This window comes from Rhinolophus ferrumequinum, chromosome 7 (genome assembly GCF_004115265.2).
Source record: "Rhinolophus ferrumequinum isolate MPI-CBG mRhiFer1 chromosome 7, mRhiFer1_v1.p, whole genome shotgun sequence".
NCBI lineage: Eukaryota > Metazoa > Chordata > Mammalia > Chiroptera > Rhinolophidae > Rhinolophus > Rhinolophus ferrumequinum.
In genome coordinates, this window is record NC_046290.1 from 23,733,838 (window position 1) to 23,758,430 (window position 24,593).

The 24,593-nt window shown below is 34.6% G+C and overlaps 1 protein-coding gene across 4 annotated transcripts in view; it reads right to left on the reverse strand.

Moving 5' to 3' along the window:
• The window catches only part of RANBP3L (RAN binding protein 3 like), a 45,360-nt gene continuing 20,767 nt past the window's right edge, over positions 1–24,593 (reverse strand). The window contains exons 2-15 of one of the 4 annotated variants that reach the window (XM_033111128.1): positions 21,851–21,909; positions 20,930–20,969; positions 19,679–19,756; positions 18,786–18,860; positions 16,725–16,796; positions 16,251–16,390; positions 12,594–12,697; positions 11,365–11,449; positions 8,696–8,798; positions 8,209–8,339; positions 6,720–6,840; positions 4,938–5,080; positions 2,370–2,559; positions 165–788 (exon numbers count right to left, since the gene is read on the reverse strand). In XM_033111128.1, coding sequence (XP_032967019.1) covers positions 745–788; positions 2,370–2,559; positions 4,938–5,080; positions 6,720–6,840; positions 8,209–8,339; positions 8,696–8,798; positions 11,365–11,449; positions 12,594–12,697; positions 16,251–16,390; positions 16,725–16,796; positions 18,786–18,860; positions 19,679–19,756; positions 20,930–20,969; positions 21,851–21,909 — 1,385 coding nt within the window. In that variant the 3' untranslated portion in view covers positions 165–744. Of the gene's footprint in view, positions 789–2,369; positions 2,560–4,937; positions 5,081–6,719; positions 6,841–8,208; positions 8,340–8,695; positions 8,799–11,364; positions 11,450–12,593; positions 12,698–16,250; positions 16,391–16,724; positions 16,797–16,885; positions 16,947–17,544; positions 18,099–18,785; positions 18,861–19,678; positions 19,757–20,929; positions 20,970–21,850; positions 21,910–24,593 lie in introns of those variants that run through there. The other 3 variants (XM_033111125.1, XM_033111126.1, XM_033111127.1) reach the window with 3 other exon arrangements.

Sequence of the window (24,593 nt, forward strand, 5' to 3'; positions counted from 1 at the left end):
TTAATTACATAAATAAAGCAAAGGACAAGTTAACAAATTTTACTTTTTGTATACTTAGTGTTTTGATACACAGGTAATGTATTTTGTTCATTCCTTCGACTATTGGATACTGACCATAAGTCAAGCATACACAAGGTGCAATGGCTACAAGTCCAAGAACATATTCTCTTTAAAGGAATTCATACCATGAATATATAATTTTATAGTATTAGGAAATCCAAAGGCTAAATGAAAATACACATTTCCCAGAAGAAAAACATGCTTTAATGAAATGTTATTATGTAGTTATAGTGGTTTAAAAAAAAATGACTAGAAATTTTTAAAAATATTTGTTTTATGGCCAGACAATGTTTGACTGAAAAAATAAATATTTTAGTTAGATATTTATCAAATTCAGCAATTCATAATTTTAACTATTATATCCATCAATGTGATGAATTGTCCAAATTAGTTATCAAATCCTATTCTAAATTAACTTCAAAAATCCTAATTTTGAACTTCTGAAATCCATGTATTTCTTAAATTCTGTCATTTTCTCCACAGTATTCAAAATGTAAAACCTCAGAATTATTAGACTACATAAAAGAAAAATTTTAATTGCAACAAATTATATTTCATGAACTTTTCTATAAAAACTCTTCAAGGAATGAATAGAATCTTCTCATTTAGTTAGGATGGTTTAGCATTTTCAGTAAGGTGGCCAAGTTTTTTGCAGATGTTGTCATGTTTTATAGTAGGTAGCACTCATGAACAGGCAACCGACTGTCTGTGGGTCCACCTAGAAGGATCTGTGATATAAATGTAAAATATTTTATTATACAATGTTATATTCAGATTAGATTTACTATTGAATACAAGTGAATGTGAATACTCATGAATATGCTTACTGGTGAGGAAATGAAATCTATAGAATTTATATTTGTATAAGTAACATTTGCAAATGTTGCTAATTTTAAACATGACATTTTCAGATCATTAAACCTTTCCTTAATTCATGGGCAACAAAGTTTAAAAAATTAGACTTTTTATTGCTTTCACAACGTTTTACCATTTGTATGCAGCATCTCCTGGAGAAGGTGCTAAATGAAAGGGGGAAAAATGGCATGGGAAGGTGGGGTCATATGATTGACATTAACTTCCATTGTTTCTCATCTATGGAGATAGTTGCATATTATCCTTTCCTAAAATGGAATATAATAAAATATAGATTCCATACACAGGTCATTTGTCGATGAGAACTTTGCCATTGAATCTTCTTTCAAGTTAACATTTTTAATGGATACCAACTCATCTTCTAATAAGACCCTATTTTATTGTTGACAATATAAACATTATAATAATATAAAAATAATTTTATAGCTTTCAAAGAATAAGTCATTTAATAATAACAATAAAAGTCATATTCACTTAGTTCTCTAATTCACTGAGTTAAGCAGTTTATGATCCTGATTTTCATGTTTTGTGCATTTTTCCTCTTGATTACATTTTTAGTATTAGGCAAAGGAAGATATTTCGTTGAGTTCTGCTCTGTTCTTTGATGGATTCTTAAATATGCATGATTAAAGTAGCTTTGAGATTTTAAATGATTAAAAGTTAGAAAATTGCTTGCTAACACACTATCTTTGTAAGTATATTACTCATTCCTCTGTAGAGCAGAATTTAGGGCTTAATGAAACTATTACTGAAAATATTTGGATGACTTTATTAGAATAGCTACATCTATATAAGAAAGCTGGGCTTATTGACAATGTTTTTCTCCAAAAATAATGATGAACTTTAATTTTAACTCTACTCATCAGGACAAGCACTGAAACCTAAAAGTCTGTTTACTACTGGTTCTACTTCAACCTTGCTCAATTCATGAATCCTGACACAATAAAAGAAATAATACTTTTTGCCTCAGGCAAAGAAAGTCTCTGAAAATAAAGTACTAAACAGATTCCAAAACCCTAAACAGGGTTTTCAGTGTTTCAAGCCAGATTTGCCTGGTGGCTCCATTACAAGTATTTCTAATTTCTCTTATTATAGCCAATATTAGGAGAATGAGAATTGAAAAGAAATATGAATAAATGGTTAGTTTCTGGGTAGCACTGTAATTACTTTAAATTGTAAATATGGTCTTTTATGCAATTTAAATGTGAATGATATGCAGGCATCATGATGAGACTGATTTTTGGTAAAATCCTAATGAAGGCCACATATAGAAGACAGATTTTCAAACCTATTGCTCGGATCCAAACAGCTAGGGCTCTAACCCCCACTACTTGAAACAGATACTCTCCACTTTTTAAAAATCTATTTCATATATTAGGATTGTGCATAAAATTTCTTTCTTAAACCTCCAACCTAACAAAAGGAATGTTACTTACCTGATCTATTTTTAGTAACTCCGATGAAATCATCCTCATCCTCATCACAGCTATCACAGTTTAATTGCTGGATGACCGTTTCTGACTGGCTTTCAGCTTGATTTATGTCTTTCTGCTTATTGAAGCTTCTAAGAGCAACCAGACGATGATGTATTGCTGCATACAGATACCCAGTATCTTTGGCACTGGCCTGCATGAGGAAAATTAATTTGCTAGGAATATAAATGACTTAATAAATAGGCACATTTTATGGCTTTTTAATCTTTCACTATTAATAAGGAAGGGATTATATGACACAAATCTAGAACATAAATAATCCTAAAAATTAAAGGGTAAAAAGTCGATTTACCTTGAACCAAACTGAATCCTAAAGTGGGTAATTTTATAAGAGGTCCCAATGTGTGCCTTTTAAACTGAGAAAATGAAATTTTGTGATTTAAAATTTCTGTTTGAATTTAAGTTTGTGAAAGACCACCCTTCCTCCACTATTTTACACTGTAGAAAATCGTAGGACTGTGGGAGGAGACATCCATTTCCTTTACATCACTTGGTTTAGACATCCCCTGCAAGCCACACAGCTCTGTGGAAAAGCAGAGCTCGTTAGAGCACTCTCTGAGATTGTATCATAAACACATCAGAAGTCCTTGTTTTCAATACTTTTCTAGGCTATTTTTACGATTGCTATCAATATAAAAAATCACGGTAACAATGCCATTGGTATAACATTTACGGTTATGTTGTTTTTTATCCAATCCTTATAATAAAACTATGGTTATGTGTACCATTTATATTAACAAAAGCACGTAGCACAGGTATTCAACGTAACCTGGTTTCCCTCTTCCTTTTACAGATGAGATTAGGGATCAGAAAGGTGCCCTGATTTGTCTGAATTTACACAGCTAGTTGGCAAATTGGCTGGGACTTGAATCCCAGGTTTTTGTCATCTAAGTCAGTGATCTTTGAGGTAACATGGTGGTAGTTTACATTTTTGTATCTTTTCACAATTTCAAAGAAAACCTGAAAAATTTTCTCTTTGCAAACCCTCCAGAGAGCTAGTAAACATTCAGCCAAGAACCGAAGGTTGAACCAACTATATGCCAACTTTCAGGAGAAGAGTCTTAAATTATATTTTTTCATTTGCATGTTCTTAAGTTGCCTTAAATACTCATTTTCATTGATAAGTGAAAAGGTTACATATGTGCATTTCACAATCAATGTTAGCTGTCTAATCTTCTCAACCACTTTTTCTTTTTTTCTATGTTTTTTTCTATTTTTTGTTTTTTATTTTCTTAGTTTTTCTTCAACTACTTTATAAAGTATATTATTATTATCTTTATTTGGCAGATGAGTAAAATCAGGTTGAAGGACGCTAAATAACTTGCCTGAAAGTTATACAGTATGTACAGTATGGTACATATGTAAATATGTACACACACAAAATAAATATATATAGTATAAGACCAAAATGTTAAAAGTTGACCATCTCTGGGAGTGGAATTTTAGGTGATTTTTATTTGCATTTTATTTGATTGTCTCTAAAAAACAATATTCTACAATGTAAAAAGTCATCATGAGTCAGATACTGAGCAGCAGAATCTAATCATAAGAAACACTGTCAATCTTAGTCTCAGTCTCAGGCAGGTTATGGACCACTCAAAGCCAAGAGGAGCTGGCCTGGCAGAGTGTCAAATATTACCTCCCTAAATGGCAAACGGGGTTTCGGCATCATCTCACTTTTAACATCTTAATTCTCAACACCATTTACACCTAACAGTGCACTTACTTGTAGTTAATAAAACCTTTGGTTTTTCACCAGTGGTCACTTGCCAACTTCTTTTTCATTACTATATGGATGCCAATTTACTTGTATTGTGACCTTCTGCCTGAAATCACTTGGGTACTCAGTCTTCTCCAGTCTTCTGGGTCTCAGCCCACAGGGGAAACCAAGCCTTTTCTCTGACCTGATTCCTGGCAGCTTTCTCTCTTGTGCCTGGATATGTTGTATTTGAGGTCAAGCGTTTCTTCTGCAGGGAACAACTAAAGCTCTGCTCCCATCCTGTTTCCTTGGAGATTGACTCATGTCCAGAATTGGAATGTGCTGTTGGACTGGTTGTTTTAACTTGCTTGCCCTGTGTTTTTCCATTTCTCACTGATTCCTTTCTAGTCATCTCAAAGCCTTCTCAATTTCAGCATTCAGTATAAGCATCAGGATGTGGATTCTACTAGCTTCCTAGGAGCCAATCTTGATAATAGTCCCTTTGGTAACTTAGTAATATTGTTGACATAATTTCAATAGTAAAGAAAGATATAGATAGAGGTTTGATAGTGTATATCAATACAAATGTTTGGGACAGGTACAAATTGATTACTATAGATTTTGGTGTTGATCTCTAAATTTCATATAAAATTCAGGTCTTGTATTAGACTGTAAACAACCAAAATGAATGGCTGATTTTTTGCCAATGGTACAGGTTATTATAATAAAATGAAAAAAAAATAGTAGTTGCAGAGATCTATAAATATAGTAGGGGGGAGGGTAATCCTCGATCACTGAAATTTGTTACTTACCTGAATTAAAAACACTTTGATGCTATAGTCTTCTAAATCAGTAGCTGTTATTCGTATATTTTTGTGGTTCGCTCTTTGAATCTCCATTTGAGCCCAGAGTTTGCTATTGAGAATCAGCCTCAGGCTGCCTTGATTGCGCATAACTAAAATAGGAAAGTAAATGTATCAAACTACACAACAGTTGATTCTTAACCTTCCAGGGGAATTTGCCATTTTTGAAAGCAAAGTACATACTGTAGTTGTTTTTCAGACTGCATTTTCACTACTAAGTTGTAATTGGACTAGATTACAACTTGGTTTTCAAAGTGGGCTTATGTTAGAGGACTTTTTTTTAGCTTAAAATCCTGGAATTATATATGTTTTACTATAATATTAAAAATGATTAAAATTTTAGAACTCCTTTGAGGACCTAGTGGTCTGAAGAATTTATCCAAGAACTGTTTAAAATAGAGAAAACTGAAACAAAAACTTTAAGCATTCAGAAAATGAAATTAGTTAAATAAATAATGGTATATCTATTCAATATATTATAAACCCATTAAGAATAATGAAGTTAATTATTGATGTATAAAGGTGATCATGGTATATTATATAAAAGAAAAAATCAGGTTATAAACGAATATAAACACCATGGATCACTGATTTTTCAATATATGTATAAATATATGTATATAGAGAACAAAGTGCAGAAGAATATAATCTGTTAACAGAGGCTATCACAGGAAGATAGGCCTATGAGTGATTTAAAATGTTTTTTGTTGATCTATATTTTCTGTCTTTTATAATGAATGTGTATTACCTGTATAATAAAAAGAAAAGTTGTTTCGTGGTTTTTTTGGCAGGCAGTGGGAGGAGAGGAATTAAACCAGAGTAGAAAACAACCAGCTCCTACCTGCCTTTGGAATAATATTTGGGTTATTAAGAAACCAGTTTGCCAGTTACAAAACTGAAGATACTGCTTCTGTTTTCTGAGTCTGAATTCTACTCCTTACCCATTTCTTGAGCTTGACAGCTGAAACTCAACAAATATCCACATACCTAGCTCCAACGTCTATCTGTGGTCTCCTCCACACCTTTGACTTCCCAATATTGACTAGTAAACCAAACCTATCCACCCTACCCAGATCTCTGCCTGGGCTCACTTGCAGTTTGGGTCTCTGAACAATGGCCAGTGTGTCTTTTTGGGTGCAAATAACCTCCTGAATCTTTCACTTTAATTGATTCCAGATTCTAACCATCACTCTGTCTACAGGATTCAATAACCACGCACCTGTATTTCTTTGAAAACTGACTCTTCATCCCAACCCACACACCATGTTTAGAATGGCAAGGCTAAATTATAGGGTGAATATTCTCTTTTAGAAAAATTATTTTCACTTTTAAAATAATTTGGATCATAGTCTTTTAAATAATAATCTGATTACTCTTTAGATGTGTGCTGGGCTCTGTTATAATGCTTTATATGCATTATCTCACTGAATTCCATAGTCACTCAATATGTCATAGACTGGTGTCATCCCCATTTTAAACTGATACAACTAGGGCAGGTAACTTGTTCAAGGTCACCAGTTAGTCACTCGGGGAGCCAGAACTGGAACCCATGCAGTCTGACACCAGAGCCTCCTCTAAACAGGAAGCTGTTATAGCACATTAGAAACAATATTGTTTTCAACAGTCTGATTGTTGACATATTTTATAACACATCTCCAGAAAATGATATACAACTACATGAGAAATATTACCCTGAGAAATAGTGTCTTGCTTTACAAAATCATTCCTTACTTAGTCTTGACTGGAATGTTCCACAGTCACTGCTTGCTGTGTCATTCAGTCTCAAAGCTCCTCTGCCCCTTTCAATCCAGGACTGTGTTGTTTTGTTGAATATGAAAAGCTTACAGTTGATCTGGAGAATAATATTTTAAAATGTAAAATATATAGAACATTTTTTTCAAAGTAAATTCTTTCCTATGCTATAACACTTTTGTTTGATCTTTTACTAGGATAACCTTTGTTAATAATTAATACATCAGCCTTTAAGTTTTACTTGACTTTTAAAAACATAGAAGTTTTAAATAGTTCAAACACTAAAAAGCAAAACGTTGTACAAAGGGAGCAGTCCTTCCCCAACCCTAATTCCCCATCTGCCAATTCCTACCCTCTGCAATGAGTACCCACTGTTGCTAATATTTTGTTTATCCTTCCAGAGATGTTTGTATGTATATACATGCCAATACATATATATGTTCCCATTTTTTTCTATAAATGGTAGAATATCATACATACTTTCTTTTTCACTTAACAATATATCTATATACACACCAACTTTTTCATTAAACTTAATGTTATTTGAACTATGTAATTTGTTTGAAAGTAAAGAAATCATGGAACTATTTGTATGCTTAAAAATTTCAAAGAATACAGCATGAGAACTAGGATGATACCAGACTATAACTTAATGCTTACCAATGGTTCTCAAATATTGCTGTGTACACGAATCACTTAGACGACTTGTTAAAAATACAGCATGCCAAGGCCTCACCCCTAGCAAGTCTGGTTTTAATCTAATGTTACAGTTATGCTGAGACAAACTTGTATAGTAAATATATCAGTAGATCATGGGGGAAGAGAAGAGGAAAGGAGAGTTTGAGAGAAGAACAGATGTAGATAGAAAGGCAAAGAGAAATCTGTGCCTTGTTGACAATGATTAAATTATAGTAATTACATTTCATATGCCTAGGCTGATACCTAGACCACTCAACATTCAAATCTTATATATGAAACTATACTACACATGTGAAATTCTTGATTTAAATGAAAATCAGAAGTTACTTAAGAACTTTCAGAAAGAAAACAAAATTCTTTTACTATCTTGAACTATAATTCAATTCATCTCAGCAGCATTTAAAAATATTCAGTGTAAGTAGAATTTTAAAATTATATGATAATCGCACTGATTATAAAAGCAGATTGGAAGTATGAAACATAGGTCAAAGTTATTTTAAGAAAGGGTCCTGAGCTGTCGTCTTCCAAATGGACTAATGTGAATGGCTGTAAATCCAACAACCCGTTTTCCTGCAAATTACATGTACAAATGTAAGAATACAACAAAATGTTGGTTTAACATTAGGAAGCGTCCAACATTTTTATTTAAGCAGCTTAGTCTTCTTGAAAACTATACTTCTGCCTTTATTTTTTAAAATCTCCCTGGTGATGGTAATTTTATTCTGTGTATGTAAGTGCTACCAGAAAGAGCAATATATGATATACAAACCTTTAACACATTATATTCTGCTTCCTCCCCTGTTATTACATCAATTTTCTCCAGCAAGCACTTTGGTGATGATTTAGAAGAGAAAGCAGCAGCTGATTCAATTAGGGATATATTTTTAATAGAGTCTGTTCCTAAGAGAAAATAGGGGGGAAAACATATAAAAGACCCCATTTTCTCTACTGTGAAAGTTCTTTGTTGCCCCTATTCACACACATATCTCCTTATCACTTTATAACAATGAATGTTTCCAAAAACCCAAAGTGTTTGAGTTTACGTAAATCTCTTTAACGATTCTCCATATCATTAACTCAAAGATTTTAAAAACCTTCTATATCATGTAACCATATTTATATGTTTTAATATTTACCAACAAATTAAAAACTACTGCACTATTGTTTTTATATTTTATAGATACTAAACAAATGACATGGGTAAATAGGAAATAAACTAGTTGAATCAAATGTTTTACACATGAAATGATCCTTACTTGAGTTTGGAGAGTTGATAGGAAATTTTAAAGTGGATTTGAATGGTTTTTCCTTGACATAGGAATCATTTTCAAGTTGAGGCTGGGTGAGTTTTTGAGTACCCTAAGTGGGAGAAAAAGATGTATTACTTATTTTTATCCTCATTGATTCACAGTGAGCCAAAAGATACTTCTGTTCTTCTGTTTCAACATGGCAGAAAACAAACCCAACTGTTACGTCTTTGTTTGGGCTCCCTGCGTACTGAACAGGGAATTCCTATCATTAGAGGACCTCAAAATTCTGATCCTCCAGAAGCATTATCCAGTTAGCACCAGCCTACTTCAGGTGGGATCTAGTTCCAGGGACAATGTGAGAAGTTTCAGAGGCCCCAAAGGAGGGTGCAGCTTTTCCATGCTACCACCAGACTAACCTGGTGTAGAAGGAACTGTAACTACCACCTCTGTTTCGAGGTATTTCAGTATTCCCAGCAATTCACTCGTTCTAGCCACTTCTCAAAAAAATAGTAATAAAAAGTTATCCAGAGAAGCCTCTAAGCTGTCTCAGAGATCATCTTTATAGAAAGAATCTTAAATTTTCCTCCAAGACAGTTTTTGCCAATAATCGCTTTTAAGGCCTCATACGTGGGGCTCTGCACGTGTGTTATAATCAAGGTCTGTATGAAAAAAGGCGGAGTAATTGTCATGCCGTTTATGATACTGGATGGTCCCCTGCAGAATAGAGAGAAGTGGAATGATACTTCAGAATTTATCTTTTTCCTTCTAAACCTAAGATTCTTTTCACATTATTTAACTGGGCATCAAGATGCTGTGTTAAAATTGATAGGGATGGGTATAATTATTTGCATTTTAAGAAAATAGAAACTAAGGTACAGAAAGCTTAATGACTTAAAGCACGTGGTCAGCTAACAAGTCAGGAGGCTATCTGGCCCCCAAATCACAAGGCCAGAGGATTATTGTGTTAACTAGAGGACAAATACCAGTTATCTCCATAGCTCCTGCTATCTTTCTTTATGATGTTATCAACTCAATGAGATAGGAAGCTCAGGTTCTTTTGTAAACCAAATTTACAGTGCCCACAGGAAATGTGCACCAGGGCCTCCTCCAATTAAATCTATAACCCTGACTGTAGTTCCTTTGTATACAGATCTCTCTGTCTTCCTTTACTAGATTATAAGCACCTCTGGAACACAGCGTCTCCTTTGGCTTTGCATAACCACTTATCTATGTCCTTTTCAAGCCTGGCTGTATGTTTGAATCACCTGATACCTGGCTTCACCCACCGAGATTCTAATCTAATTGGTTTGGGGGGATGCCCAGGCATAAGAAATACTTCCAACACTCACCAGATGATTCTAATATGCAGCCAAACTTGACACTAACGCCAATGCTTTATATATCATAAGAACACAATACGTTTGTTAAATTGAGTTGACTGTTAAGGTTGATCCTATGAAGTTTGGACCATATTTTATTTTTGTCCGTGACATCTTACAGAAGCTGTGACTAATCTAGTGCTAGATTTAGGAAAAAATGTTACAGAGTAAATGTGCCTAAATATACTGCTTGGAACTTCACTCTGGAAGTTGGTCCATTCTGACGCAAAGGTGTGGGTCAACAGCTCTAGGATTGCAGGAGTCAATTTTCATTTTAGGAGTGACAGACGATGCCTAAACTGAAAAACTATGATGATACTCCTTGGATTTGGAGTTTAGCCTTAGGATGGTGTGGAATAAACTGGGTCTTAAAAGTGACTGATATGTGGAAGCCCTAAAAATCTTGGAATAAACTGACCTCATGAGTTGGTCCTTTTGTTAATCTGAGTCCTTTCACTGGTTTTAAAATCTCTACAGCCCCCTTGGGGTTCTGCATGTAACTGACAGCCATAAGGCAAGCTAGCCAGCCGCCTTGGCCTATCTCAGCCAAGATTCTGGCCTGGGTAAAAACTGGAAAGGGTATGAAGAGGTGATGGACCAGATGAAATCATAGGCTCATTTGCTCCAGTTTTCACTTTGCTGTATACAAGTAATTCCCTGCTGTAGATGATGTTGTTTTAGAAACATGCCTCAAGAAGGGCAGAGCAGCAACTGCCTAACGCAGGAGGACGCTTGATATGGAATAAGGATGATAGTAATAATAGTCGGGGTTTCCACTTGGGAAGTATATTCCCCTAGGCCAGTAAAGTTTTCTCTTAAATTGCTGTCCGCTCTCCCCCGCAGTTACAATAATGCTTCTCAACCTAAGAGCTTGAAGGGGAGGGTTGTGGTTAATGAGAAAAGATTGCAATTTCAAATGCATCCTGTTATGAAAAATACTATTGAAAAACTGTATGAAAATATCATTATTAGTTAAGCTTATCTAACTATTGCAGATAATTCTGGGATTTCTTTGGGTACCTTTGGTTTAACACAAGTCAAGAACTATTTAATATTTCTCATCAGTAATAATGTTATAATTATACAATTCTCTTCCTCTGTGGGTTCCTGTCTATTATTCTAACAACTAGAACTAGCTTCCCAGGAGAATCTTTCCAGTTAAAGAAAGAAAACGTGCTTTTGAAGCCAGGAGTTAAAGAATATGCTCCAATTTACCACTGTCTTAATTAATTTGTCTTCAGAAATATGAAATGACAGCTCTCTATGTAATAATAGAAACATTTGTGAAAATCTTACCAAAACTCTTTCTACCATGTTTTCTCCAAAAACAAAACCAGAACTGCAGCTTTTAAAAGAATACTGATCTTCATTTTGTTGACATCTAAGGAAAAGAAATAAGCATTTGCTATTTAAATTTATGAAAAAACCATTTTAAATCTTACCACATGAAATTATGAGATGGTTTAATAGATTTATGTAAAGTAAACATATTGATATAAAAACGTCTACCGCTAACTTTTGTTTATCTGTACTTTATGAGAAACAAGTAAAACTTGAGATAGGTAATTTCAGGGATCTATTCAAAGTATTTGACAGCTGTTACAGTGATACAGCATAGGCTGAGGCCAGTCTCAGCCCTGTACCCATCTCTGAACTGGCCATGTGATCAATGGCGGTGGGGGGTGGGCTTTCCAATCCTTATCTTTTTGCTCTTCCAGCACAGATTCTCCAATCTCTAATCTCCACTCTCCTCTTCCCCAAGTAGCCAATGCTTTTATTGATCAGAGGCTCCCAGGGCAAAAGCTAAATCAATCTAACAGTTATACTTGAGTGTGAATTGGTTTAAATTTTTTTTTTAAATATTAAAAGTGTTTTGCATGGTGAGAAACTCTAAGACATGCAGCCCTCTATCTGTAGGCAGATATGCTCCGGGGTCCGCAGTGTCCCCAGTGTAGGTGATTGCTTCGGTACCTGCACAGGCCCTAATCATGAGTCCAGTCATGTTCACAGCTAGTTTTAATCTTCTCTTAGATCAAACATGCCTTCATCACTGGTGATACTAGTAAATATTAATTTTCGCTTTGCATATTTATGCTGCTTTCTTTGTTGTCTATCCAATCTATGTCATAAATAATAAATGATGCCAAAAAAGAATTAAAAGGAGGAAATAAAGGCGGCCAGAGAAATGGAGGGAAAGGTTAATCTAGTAGCCAGATAATTAATGCCTAACTAAACAAAAATTTATTTGAAATGTTCTCATCCAAGTCAGTGAGACAATGGAGACAAACCAATATTAACATGATATTTAAATATTAGACATTTTGAAGAGCATTTAAAACTTGTGTTCTTTATAAAATCTGCTTTCTTTTTGTTTAACTTTTATTTATTCTAAGAAAATCTGCTTTCAAACAGAAATCTTGGCAATTTATCTGTATAATGTCAGAAAATTATTTCCCTTCAATGGTATAATGATGAAAGAAAGCAAGAATGAAAGGACAGCACTTGTTTCCTTATCATTAACTTACCCTACTGATGTAGCACCCAAAACATTCTGGTTGGTAGACAGCTGGGCTGAAATTCTGGCACTTGGTAAATTTTTACTTAGCAAACAGGAGTTCCTCTCAGAAATCTAAACAGAAAGAAATCCATTTATTTAAATTGCTTACGATTGGAACATCAGACAAGAAAACAATATAGTTAAATGTACTGAAAATTTAATATGTTCAAGTACTGCTGTAAGCATTATATGTACATTATCTCACAACAAACATGTACTCCTCACAACAAATCTCTATACTTTGTCCATCTATTATCTATATTTTACAGATGAATAAACTGACCTAACAAATTTAAAAAACTTGGCCCGGCCAGGAATGGGGCTGACATTTGAGTCTGGGTCTGACACCAGAGACCGTACACTTAATCATAATATTCAGAAATCCCATTCCTTTTGTTACTTTTACTTTTTTAGCCAAATGGAGTTCATTCTCATTTCTAGATTAGTAAATCTATCTTTCAGGACTATTTAATACCTGGAAACACCCTAAGAGCTTCACCAACACCACCACCCAATGTAAAGGAAACTCCGTATCTTCATCTAGAAACTTTCAACTAGTAACTTAATCAATTAGTTACGCTGTCTATACACATCACCTGCATTAATGTATAAATGAAAGAGTGAGCAATTTTAGAACTGGAAAGAACTCTGTAAATGATTTAGTGTCCCCAGTGTTTTGTGGACACCTCCTTCCCCCCATCAAAGATTTGCAAAGATGTCATAGGGAATTCATGTCTTTAAAAGTAATAAAGTCTGTTTCCACTTTAATTTGATATCAATCAAGAGAAATAGTTTTCCCTTTATAACACAATTTGAGAGCTGAAAAATATGTATAAAGAGAGTATGTGCCATTGGTTAGCAAAGATCAAAACACATGCTCATGACTTGTCACTCAGAGGATTTATCTCTCAGCCAAAACAGTAGTTCTTACTCTTCTATTGCTTAAAATAGTTTTATTAGGCATAAACTGTTTAAATACAAAATAAGTGACCATTGATTAATGACAGGCTGAATAAAAATTGCTCTGATTTTGATATACGAGGTGTGATCAAAACATACAGTGAATGTTTAAATTAAAAAAAAATTTATTACAGTAAAAGACACATTGCCATTAGTCCCCCTCAAAATACTCCCCCTCACTTCAAACACACTTATCCCATCGTTCTTGCCACTTTCTGAAGCAGTTCTGAAAGTCCTCTTTCATGAGAGTCTTTAGTTGCACTGTTTTGGCTGCCTAGATGTGCTGAATCAATTCAAAACGTTACTTTTCACGGTCATTTTGACTTTGGGGAAGAGCCAGAAGTCACATGGTACCAGATCCGCTGAAAAAGGTGGATGAGGACACACTGTAATGTTTTTATTTGACAGAAGTTGCTATACCAGATGCGATGTGTGACATGGAGCCTTTCCGTTGTGATCACAAAATACTGTGAATGCAGCTGCCGAGTGCCATCCAATGGAAAGGCAGGGATCTTCAATACAGAAAGTAGCACATCAAACCTTAGTAACAGTGGGTAACAATTTTCGACTTGTTCAGTGCAGTCAGTCAGGTGTGAGCTATGGTTGAGAGGTGTGTTTTAAAGTGTGCTGTAAATCATCCTCCATCATGACAATAGTCCACATCCCACATTGCTTCTGGTATGTCAAGTTCTATCAAGTAAAAATATTACGGCGCGTCCTCATCCACCTTATTCACTGGATCTGGCACCGGCTAACTTCTGGGTCTTCCCCAAAGTCAAAATGATTCAGGACATTGAGGCAGACACAATAGTGCAACTAAAGACACTCACAAAAGAGGACTTCCAGAACTGCTTCACAAAATGGCAAGAATGATGGGATAAGTGTGTTCAAAGAGAAGGGGAGTATTTTGAGAGGGATTAATGGCAATGTGTCTTTCATTGTAATAAATTATTTTTCATTTAAACATTCACCATATTGTTTGATCACACCTCGTACAAATTAATAGGGAACATAAAAATAATGTTTCTATAAAATTCACCTAGAGATAATTTTCACTAGATCTATAAATTACACTTATTTTGTCAGAATTCTTACACAGCATTTAGTTTTTCTTTAGCTTTTCAAAGGTCATCATTAAATAGAAAGTTCAATGATGGGCATATCCCATTAGGCTTTTCACTAATTAGGAATAAGTTCTGTATTCATATGCTTAATAAGTTATGCAAGAAGAAATGCTTACAAACAATAGCCTAAAAATTTCTCTTGTGCTTAATCATTTAGGAAGAAAATGCAAGAAATATATTAAATTTTATTTTAAAAATATGCAATGAAGATTTTAAAAAATTGTGCTAAAGAAGAAATATTGATCTACTTTTGATATCATAACATGCAATAAAAATTTTAATATATAATATATGGTATATGCTATGCCAAAATCAAATACAATATAATAACATTTTATAAATTAGTCAACACATCATACTTTTCCTTATAAACTTAAAAAAACCAACACACATCACTTTTTAGATAAAAGAATGTAAGTAATATGGTGATGGTTATTAAGTTATTTTTAAATAAAAACTTTTAATAATATACTGATTTAAAATTTAAAACATGTTTTACTTAAAAAAAAATCCCATCTTAAACCATGCATAAATGATAAAGTGATTTTGAAAATTCACAATGGGTCTCATGAAATCATATCTTACAAAGAAAATGATTTAGAAATACTTCTTCACTTCAGTAATAAAAAGAGAAGGCTGGGCACTTGTTTCCAAGAAAGGAAACATAGTGGCAGAGGTAGGATTAGTACCATTCTGATTATTTTCATTGAATTGATGAAATCACTGGTATTTTTAACACTCCATGTGTCACTGTCCTTGTATTCAGTATGGAAAAGCAAAACAAAACTTGGTGATCAACCCCCAATAGTTTAGCTGGAAACAAAATGACTGATGAATTTAACTCTCACATTCCAAACAAACAATCCTGTGTCCCATTCCTCTCAAGTGTCTGCTTCTGGAAGACACAGCTAGAACTGTAGCAAACCCGTATCTGCCTGGTCTGAGCAAAATGAGTATCTCCTTAGAAAGGCCCGCGGCAAGTGATTCAGCCCTGCACACAGTTGGAGGAAAGAATTCTTATCTGTATCCAGAGGCTTCCCAAGCCCTCCCGTTTATACTGTGTAGGTAGTTGCCTTCTCCTGTCTGTTATCCATGAAATGGGTCTGGAGTGGATCCCTGGTGTGACCTAAAGCAGCAAAAAAGCACTAGGATTTTGACCAGCTGGGGATGCAGAAAATCCCTGTCACTTTTTGACTTGTGACTCCCAGCCCCCGCCCCCTCATAGCTCTCCTTATTCTCACAGGGCATCAGTGCACTGGGACAAGACCACAAGGGTTCCTACTATACAGGACTCAGCTTTGCAGTTTCGGAGAGACCACAACAATCGTTCCTGGGAACAACTCTCCAATTGAAGAGAATACATTTAATGAGGTTACTGAGGGCTTTTTGCTGCCTACTCCGGTGTTCCTCCAGCTTAGCAGCTGATTCTGCACCAGCACAAACCTCACATAACTCCGAATTCTGGATGTGGGGCCCACAACAATCTGCTAAAAAAAAGGATGGGGGATTGAGGTCAGTCCTACCATAGGAGGTTTTCTTACGTTATTTTTTGCTTTTTCTTGAGTCTTGCAGTGTTCCAATGCGTTGTGTGCAAGTTTTTTTCGTACTTTTTCACACCTTTGAGCTGGAGGTGGCTGCAAAATAGCAGGTCTTAGAACATGTTCAGAATGTCTGACAGGACCTTAAGAGAACAGAATTATTGGGTCAATATATCGCTAGTGAAAGACTTCTTTCTCCATATTTTTGACGAATGCTTATTTTCTCAAGTCATCATTACATGAGGGGTTAATGTTAACTAATCAAAGTCAAAATAGCCAGTGAATCACCTACTCCTTATTCCCGGCCTAGCTTTCACCCGATAACTATTTATCCTGACCATGGGACATAGCTTACCAAACACATTCCTTCACGTTTTGTCACTCAGCCCTGCCTCCATACCCCCATCACACACATATGCAGATCACAATATAGATGGCAAAATGTAATTTCTCAGGTTTTTGTAATAAACGACATACCTCGTTTGGCACTGTTTATGTCAACGTTCCTTTGTACAAGAGTTGGTGTCATGAAAACATTGTTTTTCTTCACTGTAAGAAAAAATATTTAGAAAATTTTCCATCTATGAGAGTGGGTCCGTTTCCACGTTTGGCTTTTAACAGTCTTGTGCGGAACTCACCAGTAGATGTCAGTGTTGGCACTAACGGAGGAGTAGGCAACGGCGCATGACAGCGCTGGTTCTGCGGAAAATGCGTGATGGCAAGACAGTTTTGCTACCTAGTTCTGCTTACTCTCACACGTGCAAGTGAACATTAGGTCACTAACAGGCCAGGCAGTCTTTAGAATCATGAGGTAGAGTAATGAGACAAATTCTACAGATTATAAAATCTAAATTGGGAATGAACCCTCTGTGAGCATGAATATGTATTTCTTATGGAATGTTATAAAACTCAGCAAATTCTGCCCATCTCCCCACTCTAATGATACCTGAAGAGAGAAGTAAAGATGATGATGAGAAGTAAAGAAGTAAAGATTATGCTAGGTTATTTTTCTATGTATGGAATTGGTATATATTCCAAAGAAATCACGTCTTGGTTGCAAATTGCAGACAGCAACCTTTGAGCATTTGATTAATGGAGGTGAGGAAAAGAATAAGAACCGCTTCTTCAAAGTATTATAACATATTATAAATGTTGGGGTAGGATTGCTTCTCTAATTCTAAGTTTTTATGATCTGTAGTATTGAAAGCCAACAATGAATGGACCATATAAAACTACTATTGTTCTCCATTCCAACACTACCAATATTCTGCACAGCATAAAAGGAAATGGTGCTTACTGATATGAATGTTCCTTTATTCATTCTTTTTGTGTGTCTGAATTAAAAAAAAAAGAATTGAAGGAGTTACGTACTTAGATAAATTAAAGCTATCCCTTTGCTTTTTGCACAAACATAATAAAACAAACCCTCTAGGATCAGGACCCCTATTCCTCTTAATGGAATTTGTCAGTCGGGATTAGAGGGGGCCTATTGAGTTAGAATATATCTCCTATGTATCTGAAAAGTGTCTGACATCTTGTTGCTCAGTCATGCTTGGAATGACTAATTAATTTGAATATTCACTGGTTCCAGGTAGATGGGGATCAGTTAAAAGAAAGTGAATAGTTTGTATTTTTTATTTCTTAGTGGCAAACTTAACTTGGAAAAGTCAGTTGGTTGTTCAGTAGAAACAAAAACACACAAGAATATAAATCGTCATTTTAATATACAGGGCCAGCCCGGTGTCTCAGGCGGTTGGAGCTCCGTGCTCCTAACACCGAAGGCTGCCGGTTAGATTCCCACACATGGGTGAGTGGGCTCTCAACCACAAGGTTGCCGGTTTGACTCCCGCAAGGGATGGTGGGATGTGCCCCCTGCAACTAACAACGACAAATGGACCTGGAGCTGAGCTGCACCCTCCACAACTAAGATTGAAAGGACAACAACTTGACTTAGAAAAGTCCTGTAAGTACACACTGTTCCCCAATAAAGTCCTGTTCCCCTTCCCCAATAAAATCTTTAAAAAAAAAATTTAATGTAGAAAATGTTCCAACCATTACAAATATTTCATTACATAAAATAGTTTTACTGAGCAAAGCATTATGAATTTCAAATAAAAAGAAGTAATGTTTTAATTAGTGAAAAGTTCAAAAGGAATCATAGTCTAAACTTTAAAATATAAATCTAAATCATAAACTTTAGAGTAAAAATCTAAAGCATAACTGTATATTGTGAATACCATGTATATATTAAAAACTGTATAAATGGATGATAAGAAAATAAAGCAAGTTATTTTACAGGGTTGCCTTATATAACATATTGCTATCATAAACATGAAATCCTAAACAAAAATCATCAAATTCAAACTTTCTACCAAAATAAATAGATATGCTGTCTGTACACATACTTTGCTAAGACCTCTATTTTATTTGCCACTAAAATGTCAGCATTTTATGCCACCTGAGAAAAGAAGATCTTCATTTACGAGAATGGATTTTAAAAAGCGTGTCAGGCTTAAGGTTCTAGAAACTCTTTATTACCTGGCCCAGAAGGGGGGAAGGTTGGGAGGTCAGTGAAGGATGATGATCTCATTCGCTTCTGGGACAAGGCTGACACTAAAAGCAGATTGCAAACTGAAGTGAATAAGGAAGTGGGTTTTGTGTTTCTTTGGACTTGGATCTTTTGCTGTTTCAGAAAATTTTCTATATCACTAACTTAGAAAAAATATTTGTCTTTTTATCAATAAAAATAAACTGTACCTCTGCTGAAGATAATAAATGAATTTCCATTCAATTCAGTAAATATTTGAGTACTCACCGCTATTGGGCATGAAAATGACCTCAAAGAATTTACAGTGGAGGAGACAGACATGACATAAATTGCTGTATTACAAGGAAGAGCACGATGCAATCGATAATAAAATGAATTACTGGAGTGCTTTGAGTGTAGCAAACTAAGTCACTGATTTACTCCGAATACTCCGAGTACTACATGATCACGTGCTTAGAATAAAGTGTCTTTTTAAAAGGCAGACATCTATTTATTTAAGTGGATGGTTACTTAGGGGAAAATGGCAATTTTCCCTAATTACAAAGCTAATACATACTTAATGCAGAAACTTTGGAAATACAACAAAATACAAAGTGAGGGGAAAACCCAAATCACCAAATCACTTGTAATTTCATTACCTAAAATAACCATTGTTAACATTGTGGCTATGTCCTTTCAGTCTTTTTCCAATGTTGATAAATTCATTGCTTAAATAGTGACTCACTGTACAATCCATTGTATAGCCTGCTGTTCTCATTAACAATATATTATAAACACTATCCAGTGGGTAGACTTTTAAACATTATCCATTTGAAAAGTTTCTTTAAAATTTCACACTCAGTAAATGTAACAGTAAACACTCAGCAGTCAAGGATATGCCTACCTCCTGGGGACTGAGAATCTGTAGAATGCAAAGTAAAAGATGAAGATCGTATGCGCTTTCTTGAAAAACCATTACCCTCTGCAAGAAATTCAATGTGAAAGATGAAATGATTGCAACGATAAATTATCCTCAACCAATGATATGGGGGGATAAATAGAATTTCATTTTGTCTACATAAATTATCACCTGATAACATTTTAACTTCTGAAGCACAATTTTAAATGTTAGGGTTAAAAGCTTGGTGATTTTAAACCAATAGGCTTATCATCCTAGTATGAAAACATCAGAAACGAGTGGCTTCAGCAGAAAATTGAGTACGAATTCTGAGATTATACAGAGAATGTTTTGGGTAGGTTGAGACACAGGCAGTAGAGAATCATGGGATTTTAGAGTTGCTAACATTACTGTTCTCAGGGACCATCACATCATCTTTCAAAACAAAAGCAAATCTACTTTCATGTTTTGTTTTTTTGAATTTTATTTTAATTTGGAAATATTTTCAAATTTACAGAAAAGTTGGAAAAATATTACAAAGAATTCTCATATGCCCCTTAGCCAGATTCACCAATTGTTAACATTTTGCCTCATTTGATTTATCATTCTCTATTTCTATACGTATTTTTATGAATCACTTCAGATTAAATTGTGTGTGTTACGCCACCTTCCATCTAAATAGTTCAATGAGTATTTTATAAGAATAAGAACATCTCTTATATTATATCAGTAAGATGATCAACTTCAGGAAAATTAACATAACATACAATAAACTCTTATCTAACCCACCAACCCTAATTTTGTCCATTGACTGAAAATGTCCTTTATAGCATTTTTCTCCTCAGTCCAAGATTCAGTCCAGGATCATGTATAGCATTTGAATGTCACAAGTCTTTAGTCTCTTTTAATCTGCATTAGTTGCTCAGGCTTTCTTTGTTTTGAAGAATATGGTCCTCATGTTTTAACAAAATGTCCTTTATTTTTAGTTCTAATGTAGTTTAATCTACACTTTCCCGTTGAAATCTTTATTAATTAAATTTATTGGGATAACACTGATTAATAACATTATATAAATTTCAAGTGTATAACTTTATTATACAACATCTGTATATTCTATTATGTGTGAGCATATGGCACTTTCAGGTTTAAACACAAGAAAGACCATTAAGTCTTACGTAGTCTGTGTCCCATGCCAAAATGCTGTTGTCTGCTTATTTGTATAAAGATTGATTTTGAAATACAGGACGTAAATCATACCATGTTCTGCTGCTTCACACAGGGTTTCTTCTGCAGGTCTCTGGAAGGAAACAAAGCTGCCAATGAGAGCTGAGGGCTGTTTTTACATCAGATTTCCACCCTAGTCACTTTATAAGAGGATTCTCAAAAGCCAGGTCTATTCCGCTAGGTCGGGACAAAGCCACTCACTGTTACTCACTAGGCACGTATTCAATAAAAAGCAAAGTCAAGAAAGCAGTTTTATATTTCAGTGACTGCAGAATCCCTTGTGGGAGCTTGTTTAAAAAGAGGATTTTCAAACAGCAACTCTCGGATGCTGAAGCAGTTGGCCTGGGGAGAGGCCCAGGAACTTGATTTTAAACAAGGGCTTTGATTTAAGTTTTCCTTTACTTAGTTTTGTGGGTGGTAGGGTAAATTTCCTGCACAAACAAGAATGGATAACAAGAAAATACTAATTAAGCTAAAGTGAAAGTGCTACTAATCTTATCGTTTTTCTTTCAAAGCAGTTGATTTTAGCATGATGCCAAAAATCAGATAGAGTCCTTAAGATCCCTTTTTAAATCAAACATCGCAGTTTACAACTTACTTTTACCCAGTTTTAGGCTGAGTTGGTGATGGAGACCCATAAGGAGACTTAGCCCTCCTAAGCTTTTTCACTTCCTCCCCTTTCCAAATCACTCCAAAAAAAAAAAAAAAAAAACAAAAAAAAAAACAAAGCCCATAATTTAGTAAAAATGACATGGCTTCAAGACAAGGCTACTGGCTTCCCATTTCAGCCAAATTGCTGTCAGTAAATTCATACTATATAAATATTCTCTGTTAAGTGAAGAACAAGAACATAAACTTATTCAACAGTGATATCATTTAGTATAGCTAGCTTTTTGAAATACAATTTTCTTTGTCAAAGTAAAACTCAAACAAAGAACAGTTACTTGAACTTACCTTAAAAGTTTGTTCTCTCTTTTCAAAAACAAATATTGGTTGAGCAATAACAGTTTTTTCTGTAAAAGAAAAAAACAGGCAAGAAGTAAAATCATATTCTGACATTTCTAACACCAAGTAAAAATATTTGAAAGTTTTTTTGCTGTTTTTTTTTTCCCCTGACTTTGGGTAAAATCCAAATTGTTTTATGTGGATACTATAAATTACATATTTACAAATAATTTTAACAGTTAATTACAAAAATAACTACTTGGGGAAAGTGATACTAATATATTTCCATAAATAGATCATCCCATTAAAAGAACACACTTTAAATGTTTAAGGAAAACAAAAACGTAATTAATTGCCTTTAGAATTTCATCAGGATATCTTTATTTTTAGAATAAACAGTTCAAGGGGTAAAAATCACATCTGGGAATAGAACTTCTATTTGGATCTGATCTCAAGGTATAAATGTATAGATGTATTCCGTCCTTATAAATAGTCTAGAAATAATTTATATTTCCTTGACTAGCTTAGCCATATACTAAGTTTTCAATATTTAGACTGAAAATCAGTCTTAGTGTTATAAAGTAGCTAAAGTTTGTCTTTAGCCCTGCCAACTTTATTAATCTTTTATATTTTCCTATGTTAGGTAGGACAATAGAGAGAAACTCATTCACTCTAGGGTATAAATGAGTGATAATAGCTTTAAATACCAGCACTCCAGAATTCTTAGGGAAAATTATATGGCTCTTAAGAAGTAGGCAGGCATGTGTTCAAACATAAGTTTCACCACTAATTGGCTTTATACTTTAGGAAGCTTCACATGTCTGTACATTAGTTTCCTCATCTGAAAAAAAATATTATAACAGTACTTACCTCATAGAGTTTATGTGAAAATCAAGGGGATTTTTAGATCTAATTACTTAGATTTTAACAAAATAAACAAAAAAGGTCATTAAAAGGGGGTATTAAATATGTGGTGTGCCACCAATCTCATTGCAAAACTCTTACCTGACTTTGCTAAATTATAATACTTTCTTGATGAGCCCAAATATGACCTCAGAACTTTTCTCATTATAAGGTTTCTAGTAGCCATCACCAATATTTTTCATCTTGCCATACAAGCTGAGGTAATTTGCCATCCCTATGCTAAATAAATAAACTTCTAGCTGAGGAATTTCAAGGAATTATCAGACAATTATATCTTTAATATGCCAGAAAGGCATTCTCCAGTTCCCCAAAATCTTACCCTATAAGCCTGTGTCATCAACTCCGCCAGACCACCCTTTGCTAAGCTCCTGGGGCCATGTAAACATTTTTCAGTCCAATGAGGTAAACTGTTCACTTTTTCTGCAAGTACTTACTGCACTGTCTGCCCTTGGAGCCAAGTGAGCCCCAGTAGAATATGCTCACTAACATATTGGTAATCCCATCATTATTAAACTACGGCTCAATTCTTTGTTCTTTCTTGAATAAGCTCCTTTTCCAGAAATTACATTAGAGTTAAGAAAAGAGATCTCTTTCCTTTGAAAGGAAATAGTCTTTGTGAATACGCAGGGGAATATTTATGAATTAGACGAATAATAAGCCTCTTCCGAACTGGACTTAGGATAGTCATTCTTAAAATATCATGACTCGGCCTAACCTTGGCCTAACATGACTTTCCCTCTATCAAAACATTCAGCTAAACATAGGCAAAAGCATTCTTCAATGGCAGCATTAAGGAGGAAATTACAAAGGATTACTTGTAGCTTGGAAGGCATATGGTAATGTAGGAAGGCCATTTTTATTTATTATTTCAGATATGTTGACTGAAGATTTTCTGTTGTGCCAGCCAGTGCTATGTTCTAGGTATTGTCGGATTGAAGGGTCAATGCAGCCACTCCTCTCCCTGACACTGCCCAGCACACTAGTCAGAAAGCAGATCTCCTACCTCTGCTTCCATCTGGATTCTCTCCCTCTCTCCCAAGCAATTCTCTTGGCTTCAAAGCCAAAGCCAAAGTAAGCATTTATCAAGCCATTGGGTCCATATCAGTTTTCTTCCCTGACCCAGTAGGACAATTTGAAAATAAAAGCAAAGTTCCTTGAAATTATATAGTCTTAAATTTATCCTTTATTCTTTCTAATATATTTATTAATCAACCCATTTATTCAACAGGTATGTACTGAGGGGTGACTATGTATGAGGCACTTTGAAAGGTAAGAGACAAAAGACAAGTGGTACAAGCTGAAGCTGAAGATGAGGCTGGAGCTTTGCCTTGGAGGTTGTGCTAAGTTTGTTTTCATTCCAAGAAAAATAGGAAGCCAGTAAGAGATTTAAAGCAATGAAGTGATTCACTCTGATTTGTATTTGGTTTTTTAAGATCACTCTGCCCGCTATGTGGAAAACAGATTAGAGGGGGAAAGGGTTGAGAGAAAGGAAATAACTGAGAATCTAAATTCTAGAAGAGAGCTGACTAGTGGCTCTTTATTTCTTTGTTAATCTTACATCTATGAATTCTTTTGAGGCAAATGAAGTAATTAAAATTTTAAAATACAGTCTTCTGTTACAAGGAATGAAGATGAGGGAGGAGAAACTTAAGAACTTAAAGATTAATTTTGATGCTTTGCTTGTTTTAAGGTTCATATAGCATTTAATGAATATCGATATTCAGTGTTGTTTTCTGAAATAGTTCATTAAGAGGAGACATTTATTCATCCCACAACTGTTATTAAATACTTGTTATATACAAGAAAGAGCACAAAGTACTGTCAATAT